The following is a 12,462-nucleotide window of genomic DNA, read 5'->3' on the forward strand; positions in this document are numbered from 1 at the left end:
ATTTTCAATTAACAGTCACATTTTCACAATGCGATTTGGTCTTATTTGCTGTGGTTTTATTTGATCGTATTAACTCATTTATATTTTATTTCTTATTAGTTCTCTGTTTCTTATTCTTGGTTATTAGGGTTCAAATGATCGAAACTTCTGTTTTCGTAGGGTTCAAATGCGGTTTCCCCTAAAGAATGCTGCTGAGGTATACCTTTTCTGGCTTTATAAGTGTCTGAAGTTTTATAACTCATATAATCTGTATTTATGCCTAATCTCTCTATTTTTCATGAAAAGAGTTTCCATAATGATACGCTGATTGATGGGGAAATGATTATCGACCAAATTCCAGATGTAGGACAGAAGAGAAGATATTTAGCATATGATTTGGTTGCATTAAACGGTTTCTCCGTTATGAAGGTATTGCCACTTTCCATATTCTGCTCATCATTCTTTCTGAAACCTGCTTAATTGACTGTCTTATCTGAAATGGAATAGCACACTACTTTTTGCGTCATTTCCCAAAGACAGTCATTTGTGCATACATAGCTATCGGAGAATAGATGGAAGACGGATGAGAAAGGAAATTTAATTCATGTGATAAGCAGCTTAAATTCCCATGTAACCATGTTTTGGCTGGTTTGCATTTTAGAATGAGCAACCAAAAGCTTTTATCATTCCTTCCCTTTGAAACATTGATGTAAAAGATGTATTTTAAAACATCTCCAGATGTCTGTAACTTTGTGTATTACTATATTTTGCTATGACCTTACTGTTCTAGCCTATGACCTATTTAGTTATCATCTAGTCTCGTGCCATACAGTTTTCATTTTTATCCTTCTCTACCAGCTCAAATCCTATTCTTTTCTAGTGATTACAATTTCAATACATGTCTGTGTCATGAATTTCCACTGTATATGCTAAGTGTGTCAAGAGTTATCTCATGTTGCTTTTTCTGGGTGGTGTAGTTACCGTTTTCTGAAAGGTGGAAACTACTTGAAGAAGAAGTAATTCGACCAAGGAATTATGAGAGAAAGCAGTTAGAATCTGACAGCAAGGGACATCCCATTTATAGATATGATATGGAGCCATTTTCAGTATGTAGATGTCAAGATACATGAGTTAATTAGTATGGCATGTTATAGATATTAATTAGTATGGCATGAGTTAATTAGTATGGCATTTTCAGTAATAAGTTGGGAATTTTAGGCAGGATCATGTTTTGGGTGTTGGAGGATTTGGTAGAGTTTACAAAGGTTTAATCAGTGAAGATCTCAGGGATGGGCTGCAACCCCTTCAAGTAGCAGTGAAAGTCCATGATGGTGATAACAGTCATCAAGGTCATAGGGAATGGCTGGTATCCATCTCCAATAACTCAATTGTTGGTTCTGTCTCATCGCTTCCGATTCCTTCGTCAAGGTAAAAGCATCGCACTCTCGGTTCCGGTTCCTGCTTTAATCTCTTTTAGTCTTGATTTTGATCATTTACTTGCATTGAAATCATTAAACTATTCGTGAATTATCGATCTGCTGTAGTAATGCTGGTGAACTTGATGAAGGACTTGTTTTTATGAGGTCTTGTTAAGTGATGAAACCTTCTACATTGCTTTAAATGCAAGCAGTTGGTTGATTATCCAATTAGTGCCTTGTAATTTGTATACGGTTCATTAGTACCACAATGATTATGCGAGCATAAAAATGAAACAATAACATATTTTCCAACTTGTCCAGTAATTTTTCATTCTTTAATTTGTTGGATACAAGTTCAATTGTTAATTAACTTCCATAATAGGGGAACAAATGACCATCTTTTGGATTTGCAACTCTGTTTGACGTCAGCTATCATATTACTAAACTTTCATTCTGATAATGCCAAGGCGCAAAACTTCCAGATTGCTAGTTTTTTGTTTTCTCTCTATATATTTTTTTCATGGATCATGAGTTACCTTGGACTTTTGTTATCAATAAACTCTTGCAATCTCCTCAAATACTCCTTATTATGTTGTTATGTATGTAGAAATATGAGCGGACAACAGGAGAATGTTGCAGCTCCAATGTTGAATGAAAGGATATTGTCGTCATTGTCCAAGAGATCAGTGGCTGCCCATCCTTGGCATGATCTTGAAACAGGTAACCGAAAACAAAAGAAACAGTTCCACTAATATTTACACATCTATTAATTTGATTTGTCTCAGTATCTGTTTCTAAACATGAATTTGTCTCCAGGTAAAGAGGCCCCTGTTGTGTTCAATGTGGTAAGTGTACTTTTTTCCTTTTAACTGATAAAATGTACAAAATAAAGTATCAGAAGTGATATTGTTTGTTACAAATGCAAACTAATTTTGAGTAAATCATCTTTTTGCTCGTTTATCAAATTAGATTGCCTCCCAAAAGGATGCAAGGGTTAGATTTGAACTTGTTATTCATAGATCTATCACTATATGATGTGGTTGAGATAATTGATGAATGTTTATCTTTTTAAGCATTCCAATTAGTCATCTTGTTACCTGGTGCTCTTATTGCATTTTCAACTATGATCTTTGGTCTTGGTTTACTAATATATTATTTATGTGTTTTTACAGTTTACAAATCTCAAGTACTACAGAGTTGAAATTGATGAAGTGCGGTTCGAGTGGGCTGAATGCATGCTAGATTACATTTGAAGTGCGGTTCTACCTTGATGTGTTAAAAGAATGTTCTACCTTGATTTTGATATCTATTAGCTAGCTTTTGATGTAAAAAGAATGTTTGAGTATTTTATGGAAACTGTTGTAAGAAGATTATTTATATAATTTGTGAATATTTGTGTATTTTATGGATATTGTTGAATGAAGAATATTTGTATAATTTGTGAATATTTGTGTATTTTTTTTTATTATTGTCGGTTTTTCATTGTTTCGAAAATCAAATTGTGCTGTTAAAAAATATACATATTATATCGGTTTTCCACCGCTGCAAAACCGATGTTATTAACTAATATTACATTGGTCATTTACCGCTGCCAAAACAGGTGTTATTAACATACAATATTACATCGGTTTTACACCGTTGATGAAACAGTGTCGTTAAGTGATACTACACCGGTTAATAACCGATTCGAAGACCGGTGTCGTTAAGTGATACTACACCGGTTTTAACCCGATGTCTAAAATGGCAGACTTTTAACATCGGCTTCATAGACATCGGTCGAAAATGAAATAGACACCGGTGAAAAACCGATGTCTATGAGGATTTTTATTGTAGTGGATGGAAGAGAATATAGAGAGAAAATGGTAGAGAATGTGTGATGAGAGAGAATGAGGAGAGAGAATGAGGAGAGAGAATGTGTGATGATAAAATAAGGAGAGAGAAAATACGATGAGAGAGAATAAGGAGAGAGAGTGTGAAATTAAAAAAAAATGAACAAATATATTGTTCCTGTCTGGAAGCTGAGAAAACGAACCTGCCGGTATGACGTGTCTGGAAGGTTGACCGCATCCCCATGACCCGGTCGATGAGCTGTCCGCTGCGTTGACCAGATCGTCAGAAGTCCTCCTCCGGTCAACTGTACCTGTATCCAGCGACCGGGTTCCCCCGGTCTCTGGTACCTCGGTGCTCGAGGCGAATCCCACAAATGTATGAGTACCCAGATAATAATAGAATAGCAGCAAAATAAACAGATACCGAGTACGAGAATGTACCCTGGCCCAGGGGGGCTCCCTCGGATGGATGGATGAGCTGGTCGTGTCGCCAATCGAGTCGTAGCGGTCCGGAACAATACAGCGGCTCACAGGCCGACACACGGCACGCAGGCCGGATAACAACAACGGTACGAAGAATGAAGTACAACGGCACGATGGCCGGATCCACATCGGCTCACAAGCCGAACATAATCTTGGCGCGAAGGCCTGAATACGCAAACCTGAGCCCATCGTATGACGGCTACTTGTAGGGTGATGACGGCTGCCCGGAGGTGTCGGTGGCTGCGGCAGGAGCTGCCGGAGGTGACGGCGCTGGACGCCGGAGGCGCTGTCCGCCGAAGGCACTGTGGCGCTGCTGGAAGAAATGTCGCTATCCGCTGGGGGCCTCGGCAGTGGCATTCGTAGCCGCCGGAGGCGGCGTGAGACAGCGGTGATGGCCGCCGGGGGTGGCAGCACCCGCCGGAGGTAGTATCGCCTGCCGGAGGCAGTGGCAGTGGCTGCGGGAGAAGGTGGCAGCGGCCGAGAAAGGAGAAGGAAGGAGACGCCCGGAGCGGCTGCGTGCGTGAAGCGGCGGCGCAGCTCATGAGGAAGCTACCAACGGCGGGCTATACACGCTGTGATAGAGACAGCGAAGACAGTGGCGATCGACGATGGAGTCGGTGAGCAGCAGGAGAGGAGGAGGAGAGCAACGGGAGCAGTTGCCGGCGAAGGCCGGTGAAGGCCGGCGATGACCCCGGCAAACAGTGCGAGATGGAGAGGAGAGCTCCCCCTCCGTTTCTCTCTCTGGCGGCGGAAAACCCCCCCAAAAACCAAGCCCTCTTTTCCTTTTTTCTCCCTCCCCACTCGAACACCAGCCGCCGCCCTTTCAAGCCCAACAACCCTAAAGACCCCATGACAAAAATGCCCTTCCTTCTCTCCTTATTTCCCCCCCTATCCTCACCTATATCCGGATCACAAGCCTCCCCTTCAAGTCTAGTCGAAGGAGGCGTGAGTCCGACTGACTGGACAGTCTATTGCAAAGAATTGAACCACTCTCGATGTCAAAGCCAAATCGCTGAACCAATAATATAATGTCGCTCGAGCGGTCGCTATAATAGTGGTGTCGAATGAGATAGTAATCAAGCCGAGCGGATCAAGTCGATAATCGGCCCGAGGCCGAGCGAACGACAAAACATCAAACGAGCGGCAAAACAACAAGCGCATGACGAGTGCAAGCGTAGCAGACCGAACAACACGCTGGACAACAAGTAGACTGAGCGGACGAGCGATGCCTAGTACGCGACCATGAAGATACCGACCGGATGATCGAAGTGCAGTCGATCGGATGGATAGATGCTAGACGAACGCTGTCGTGCGAGCGATCGAAATGATGCCGATCGGATGGATAGATGTCGGGCGGACGATACCGCGCGTGCGACCGGAATGATGGCGATCTATCGGATAAATGTTGGACGGACGATACCGCGCGTGCGACCTGAATGATGTCAACCGGAGGAATAGATATCTGGCCGCGACGATTGCTCGACCTCGAACGGGGAAGATAGATGATCATGAATCTGGTCCGTGACCAGTGAAGGCCGCTCAACCCCGAACGGGGGATATAGACATATGATGTGCTGGTCCGCTGAACTGGTTCAAAACCGGTGATGATCGCTTGAATATAATCCTTCCGGCCGATCGGCTCGGGGGTCTTCGCCATCGAGCCCCTGGCTCGTATATAATCCTCCCGGCCGAACGGCTCGTCCGCGCGGATATTTATAGCCGGTCGGCGCGGCTCTCCATTTTTAACGACGGAGCTCGTCGGCGCGGATATTTATAGCCGGTCGGCGTGGCTCTCGATTTTTAACGACGGAGCTCGTCGGCGCGGATATTTATAGCCGGTCGGCGTGGCTCTCGATTTTTAACGACGGAGCTCGTCGGCGCGGATATTTATAGCCGTTCGGCGCGGCTCTCGATTTTTAACGACGGAGCTCGTCGGGCTTTTAAGCCTAAATTGGGCAATTTACCTCCGGCAGCACGGCGCGGGGCCTTCGTTCGTCGAGCGCTTAGCTCGGATAATTTACCTCCGGCCGAACGGCTCGGGGCCTTCGTCTTCGAGCCCTTGGCTCGGATATAAACCTCCCGGCCGATCGGCTCGGGGGCCTTCGGCTTCGAGCCTGTGGCTCGGATATAAACCTCCCGGCCGATCGGCTCGGGGGCCTTCGTCTTCGAGCCTGTGGCTCGGATATAAACCTCCCGGCCGAACGGCTCGGGGGCCTTCGTCTTCGAGCCCTTGGCTCGGATATAAACCTCCCGGCCGATCGGCTCGGTGGCCTTCGGCTTCGAGCGCCTGGCTCGGATATAAACCTCCCGGCCGATCGGCTCGGGGGCCTTCGTCTTCGAGCCCTTGGCTCGGATATAAACCTCCCGGCCGATCGGCTTGGGGGCCTTCGGCTTCGAGCCCTTGGCTCGGATATAAACCTCCCGGCCGAACGGCTCGGGGCCTTCGTCTTCGAGCCCTTGGCTCGGATATACCTCCCGGCCGATCGGCTCGGGGGCCTTCGGCTTCGAGCGCCTGGCTCGGATATAAACCTCCCGGCCGATCGGCTCGGGGGCCTTCGTCTTCGAAGAACTACTACAAATCACATAACTAACCGAGAACAGATAACGGAAAGACTGACCTAGGTCATGATGATAGCAGAACTCTTCGGCGTCGTCCATCTTCACGTTCCAGATCAGGCGCGTTCCCACAGACGGCGCCAATTTGTTCCTGTCTGGAAGCTGAGAAAACGAACCTGCTGGTGTGACGTGTCTGGAAGGTTGACCGCATCCCCATGACCCGGTCGATGAGTTGTCCGCTGCGTTGACCAGATCGTCAGAAGTCCTCCTCCGGTCAACTGTACCTGTATCCAGCGACCGGGTTCCCCCGGTCTCTGGTACCTCGGTGCTCGAGGCGAATCCCACAAATGTATGAGTACCCAGATAATAATAGAATAGCAGCAAAATAAACAGATACCGAGTACGAGAACGTACCCTGGCCCAGGGGGGCTCCCTCGGATGGATGGATGAGCTGGTCGTGTCGCCAATCGAGTCGTAGCGGTCCGGAACAATACAGCGGCTCACAGGCCGACACACGGCACGCAGGCCGGATAACAACAACGGTACGAAGAATGAAGTACAACGGCACGATGGCCGGATCCACATCGGCTCACAAGCCGAACATAATCTTGGCGCGAAGGCCTGAATACGCAAACCTGAGCCCATCGTATGACGGCTACTTGTAGGGTGATGACGGCTGCCCGGAGGTGTCGGTGGCTGCGGCAGGAGCTGCCGGAGGTGACGGCGCTAGACGCCGGAGGCGCTGGCTGCCGAAGCTGGGGGCCTCGGCAGTGGCATTCGTAGCCGCCGGAGGCGGCGTGAGACAGCGGTGATGGCCGCCGGGGGTGGCAGCACCCGCCGGAGGTAGTATCGCCTGCCGGAGGCAGCGGCAATGGCTGCGGGAGAAGGTGGCAGCGGCCGGGAAAGGAGAAGGAAGGAGACGCCCGGAGCGGCTGCGTGCGTGAAGCGGCGGCGCAGCTCATGAGGAAGCTACCAACGGCGGGCTATACACGCTGTGATAGAGACAGCGAAGACAGTGGCGATCGACGATGGAGTCGGTGAGCAGCAGGAGAGGAGGAGGAGAGCAACGGGAGTAGTTGCCGGCGAAGGCCGGTGAAGGCCGGCGATGACCCCGGCAAACAGTGCGAGATGGAGAGGAGAGCTCCCCCTCCGTTTCTCTCTCTGGCGGCGGAAAACCCCCCCAAAAACCAAGCCCTCTTTTCCTTTTTTCTCCCTCCCCACTCGAACACCAGCCGCCGCCCTTTCAAGCCCAACAACCCTAAAGACCCCATGACAAAAATGCCCTTCCTTCTCTCCTTATTTCCCCCCTGTCCTCACCTATATCCGGATCATATATTAAGGATATTTTTGTCTAAAACTTAATTCATATTCCTATTACATCCAAACCCAAGGGAGGGGGTGAGTTTCATCCATACCCAAATTTTTAAGTTTCATTCCAAAATCTTAATTCCATTTCCATCAACCAAACACAAAATTTGGGAATGAATTCATTCCCTCATTCTCAAACTCATAAACCAAACGCCACCGTACATTGTTATAATCCTCATGACATAGCATGATTTCGTGGTCGAGAGATCTAGGATTCGATAATGGAGGTGCCATTACTTGAGTTAATATTTTGGCCATGTACTCTCAGCTGTGTATCTGTATTTATTTTTTTCCATATTTATAGGATTGACTCTATGACGTTGTTGATTTGTCGATTATATATATATATATATATATATATACCGCCGTGAAAGGCCTCGATATGCGTTCGAAAAAATTAATGGAGGACAATGATCCGGAGGCCTCTGCGCCGGAGCCTCCGACATCTCAAGCGACTCCATGGCTGCATGGTCGTCCAAGGCTTCAACTCCCATGGGAAGCCACTCAGGGATCTCCTGCTCTCCGTCGTCTCCTCCTCCTCGGGCCGAGACATCAATATGGATTACGCCAACAAGGTGTTCGCTCAAATAGCTGTGCCAGACCTGTTCATGTGGAACACCATGCTTCAAGGCTTCGCCAGCAGCTCCCACCCCATGCGCGCCTTCTCCCTCTATTCCCGAATGCTTCGCGCGAACGTCAGTCCTGATGTCTACACCTTCCTTTTCTTGCTCAAGGCTTCCTCCAAGTCGTCTGCGGCGGCAGCAGGAGCCCAGTTCCACGCCGTCTGCACGAAGCTCGGCTTTGATTCTGACGCATTCGTACGGAATTCTCTCATTAATTTTCACGCATCTTGCGGGGATTTGACCGTGGCAATGGCTCTCTTCGACGGCCCTGCCCGAAGAGACGTCGTCGCTCGAACCGCCGTCATACGGGGCCACGCCACCAGAGGCGATCACACCGTCGCCCGCCAGCTGTTCGACGAGTCGCCTTGCAGGGACGTGGTCTCCTGGAACATAATGATCGCTGCATATTCGGCGCGAGGGGAGATGGACAAAGCCAGGGAGATGTTTGACGCAGCTACTGATCGGGATGTGGTGTCTTGGAACACGATGATTGCAGGGTACGTGCAACGTGGATTGCATGGGCATGCAATGGAGGTCTATGAAGAGATGCGAGCGGAGGGATGGCAGCCGGATGAAGCAACTATCGTGAGCTTGCTGTCGTCGTGTTCCCTCTCCGGCTCGCTGGACCTGGGTCAGCGGATACACTATTCCATTCTGGAATCCTCGAGCTCAAGGGCTGGCCTTAGCTTGCTTCTGAATAATGCATTGATAGGCATGTACGCGAAATGTGGGCGCATAGACAAAGCACTAGAGATGTTTGAAAGAATGTCAGAGAGGGATGTTTGGACGTGGAACTCAGTCATCGGCGGTCTAGCTTTCCATGGCCGGATAGCGCAGTCAATTACTCTATTTGAGCAGATGCGGGCAACTAAAGTGCTGCCAAATGATGTCACATTTGTCGCTGTGTTGTCTGCGTGTAGTCATGGTGGGATGGTGGACGAGGGCCGGAGATACTTCTCTCTGATGAGAAATGAGTACAGAATTGAACCCAACATCAAGCACGTTGGATGTGTGGCAGACATGCTCGGACGTGCTGGTTTTTTGGCAGAAGCATTCGAGATTGTTGAGTCAATGAAAGTTGATGGGAGTGGGATAGTATGGAGGAGTCTTCTTGGAGCTTGCCGAGTTCATGGTGACATCGAGCTTGCAGAATATGCAAGGAAGAAGATCATTGAGATGCATGAGGATTCAAGCGGGGACTATGTCTTGCTCTCAAATGTGTATGCCTCGACGGGCAAGTGGAGATGTGTTGAGGCAGTGAGGAGGTCAATGGATCAAAAGGGACTGAGGAAAGCAGCTGGTCATACTCTTGTATAGCTTGGATCAGATAATTGCAAGGTAAACAACTAATACATGCTGAGAAACCTTTTGCCTATTTAAATTGGATTGCCACTTAGAACTTTATTGCTTATTGATTAAAAAAGCAACCTTGCCAACCTATCTTTGAAATTGTTTCTGCTAGGATCATCATCATACATTACACCTGGTCAATGTTTATGGTCCTATTGAGCATTATATTCTTTAGCATTGTTTTCTCTTATTCTGGTTTAGTATTTAGAACTTGTCCACAAGTTTCTCTCTGACAAATTTGAGATGTAATTTTTGAGCATAACAAAGGAGACACTTAACGGGCTAACGAGGAGACGAGTTACAATGTAGCAACAACAAATCGATAAGAGGCAATCTCAAAAGTTCTAGAGTATAAATAAACAATTTAATAGAAAAGCCAAGCATAGCAACCATGAGTTCCCAATTGTATGTAATCCCAAAGTATATAATCCATACTGTAACTCAAAACAAGTACCTGAACGTAGTCTTGTTCTCAAAAGCATCTTCACATTTAAAATTCTAGAGAGCAGTTGTTTTTACATGCAATGGATCATCAATCCCAACTGTACATTCATTTTTTGAAAAAAAAATGTTAGGCCTAATTGCTGCTACATATGCAGGTACAACACCCTATGAACTTTGACTTCTACCAATCTGATGTTGTGTAGCTTTGCACGACAATATACCAGCCATTCGGTCCTAATCTTTGACATCTGCAGTACTCTTGTTACCAACTTCAAGTCGACTTGAGAGAAGAAGAGCTCTTGATTGGATCTGTGTTCTTTAGGCACCTTGAACTTTTTCACAAGGCAATTCCCAGTTAGGAAAATGTCTTTTAGTCGCTTCTTTTTCTGTACCACAGCATATAGCAGCAACAATGAGCAGATCTTAAGTAGAAAGTCTAGTTATGAATAGGATATCTACTAGACTTTACTGAAGTAATGGATAAATATCTCTGAATTGAATTGGACCTCTTCCATGAGCATAGAGTCTGTAGGATCTTCAAGTTCAGCATGATCTCCCATTAAAATTTTCAGAAACCCAGGAGTTTCATCCTCGTCTACCTTAACAACTTCCAGAAGATCCTAATGACGACTCCCCCTTGATTTCTTCAAGAGTTTCAATTGTAATAAAAACCTTTGTTTTTGTCCTCCATCTTCTACTTCAAGTATCCTTTGTGATATAATATTAAAGAACAGTTAATTGCCAACATTTGAAGATGTTGCCTTACCTCTTATTGCTGAGACTCGGAGAAGATTCTTAACAAGAGATAGACTTTCCTTGTAATTTGGTAATCTCAATCCTTCAAGTCTCATCCTCAACAAATCAATGCAAGATCAATTGAAATGGTTAGAACTCATCGACTCGATAATTGTAGTAATGATTGAATTATGGATGCTTTTGAGTCTTTATGTAATGCCAACATAAGAACTCCCATGATAGATGTGTATACAGGTCACTCCAATCATCTTAATTCGAGTATCTTCAAGTCTTAAGGTCTTTTATCGTCAAATGGTGTCCCTCGGATGCTTTGAGCCTACGGTGGCTCCTTAACCATCCTTCTTGCTTTTGCTTAGGTAGATCTCCTACTTGACTTGTCATGCTTCGATGCTTGTCGTCCTCCAATCCCTCAGATACAACATCCTTCTATGCTCTTATGAACCTTGAGCCACCCTTATAACCCTTGGCCTTGCTAAGTCAATCTGTATACTTAATAGGCCTTCCACAACTTATCACACAAGTCAAATAACCATAAGTTTAACTTAAACCCTTTGTCAATTTCATTAAAAAGATAGATCCATTATCTTAACGGTCTCCTAGAGTCGGGTCCATGGATACGGAGAGATGTTCATACAGGTACACAGAAATTGAGCGCATGGTGGGATCAACCATGTCATCACCCCGGAAGATCGACCTCTGATCATTACGTCAGAATTACAATATACCCACCGTTTGTGCTACGCCCTGGGGACTGTCAATTTCATTAAAACCATCAAAACCTTTGTTGCCCAAATACAGAGAGGGATGAGAGTTCTAAGAGACCTTGGTTATGAAATCAAGCTATGAAAGGCAAGCCATATGTCAGTAGAGGTAAACATTACCAAATCGAATAAATTGAAATTGAACTAACCGAAATGTTTTAGACAAACTGAATCAATTAAACTTTGTTATTAAAATTGAACCAATCAAACTGATATAAAATTAATTAATTTGATCGGGAACCCAGCTTTTTTTAATCAGTCGACTTAATAACATCAATGTGGTTGAAAAAAATTTAAGCATTAGTTAACTTAATAACATCAATGTGGTTGAAAAAATTTAAGCATTTTTGGTACGCTGTCAACAATTTTATGATTTTATTGAAGCGAATACACAAGGAGAAGCGTGATCACCTCCCCTCACTAGATTTAAGCACGGACGAAAACTTCCCCACTCGAAACACGTCAAACCATCACCGACTCTCATTCCAGAAACACCTCCACAAGGCATGATCAACCACATCACATCACCTTACAGAAGCTTCATTGACATTGCAGACCTTAAAGGGCTCAAATCGATCATGGTTCGCCAACATACCTCACCTCAATCAAGTCGTTGAATCTTCGCCAACCTCACCATGTCACATAAGCTTCACCTCCAAGGAAGCCTCTGGATATGTCTGATGTATGCAAGTCAGCTAACATAACAAAAAGTTTTGCTCGACAACCACAAATCAACATTTTAATCCATGAACCTAATCACTAAATATGGCTCCCTTACCAAAACCAATGACCTCTTCTAGCTCATCAGCCACAGATCAAGAAGTGCCCTCCCCTAATACAGCAGTTGGACCCTTAACAACATATCGAACAAAACTCATCTCCTTTCGCCTATCAC

General features: G+C 45.7%; 1 protein-coding gene across 1 annotated transcript; it reads left to right on the top strand.

Annotated features, from left to right (window-relative positions):
• The first annotated feature begins 7,995 nt into the window (after positions 1-7,995).
• Positions 7,996-10,414, top strand: LOC121986040 (pentatricopeptide repeat-containing protein At5g15300-like). The gene is made up of 2 exons (XM_042539807.1): positions 7,996-9,594; positions 10,206-10,414. The coding sequence occupies exon 1, from the start codon at positions 8,044-8,046 to the stop codon at positions 9,571-9,573; it is 1,530 nt and encodes a 509-aa protein (XP_042395741.1). The 5' UTR covers positions 7,996-8,043; the 3' UTR covers positions 9,574-9,594; positions 10,206-10,414.
• The last annotated feature ends 2,048 nt before the right edge of the window (positions 10,415-12,462 follow it).

The sequence above is a fragment of the Zingiber officinale genome, chromosome 5B (genome assembly GCF_018446385.1).
Source record: "Zingiber officinale cultivar Zhangliang chromosome 5B, Zo_v1.1, whole genome shotgun sequence".
Taxonomy (NCBI): Eukaryota; Viridiplantae; Streptophyta; class Magnoliopsida; order Zingiberales; family Zingiberaceae; genus Zingiber; species Zingiber officinale.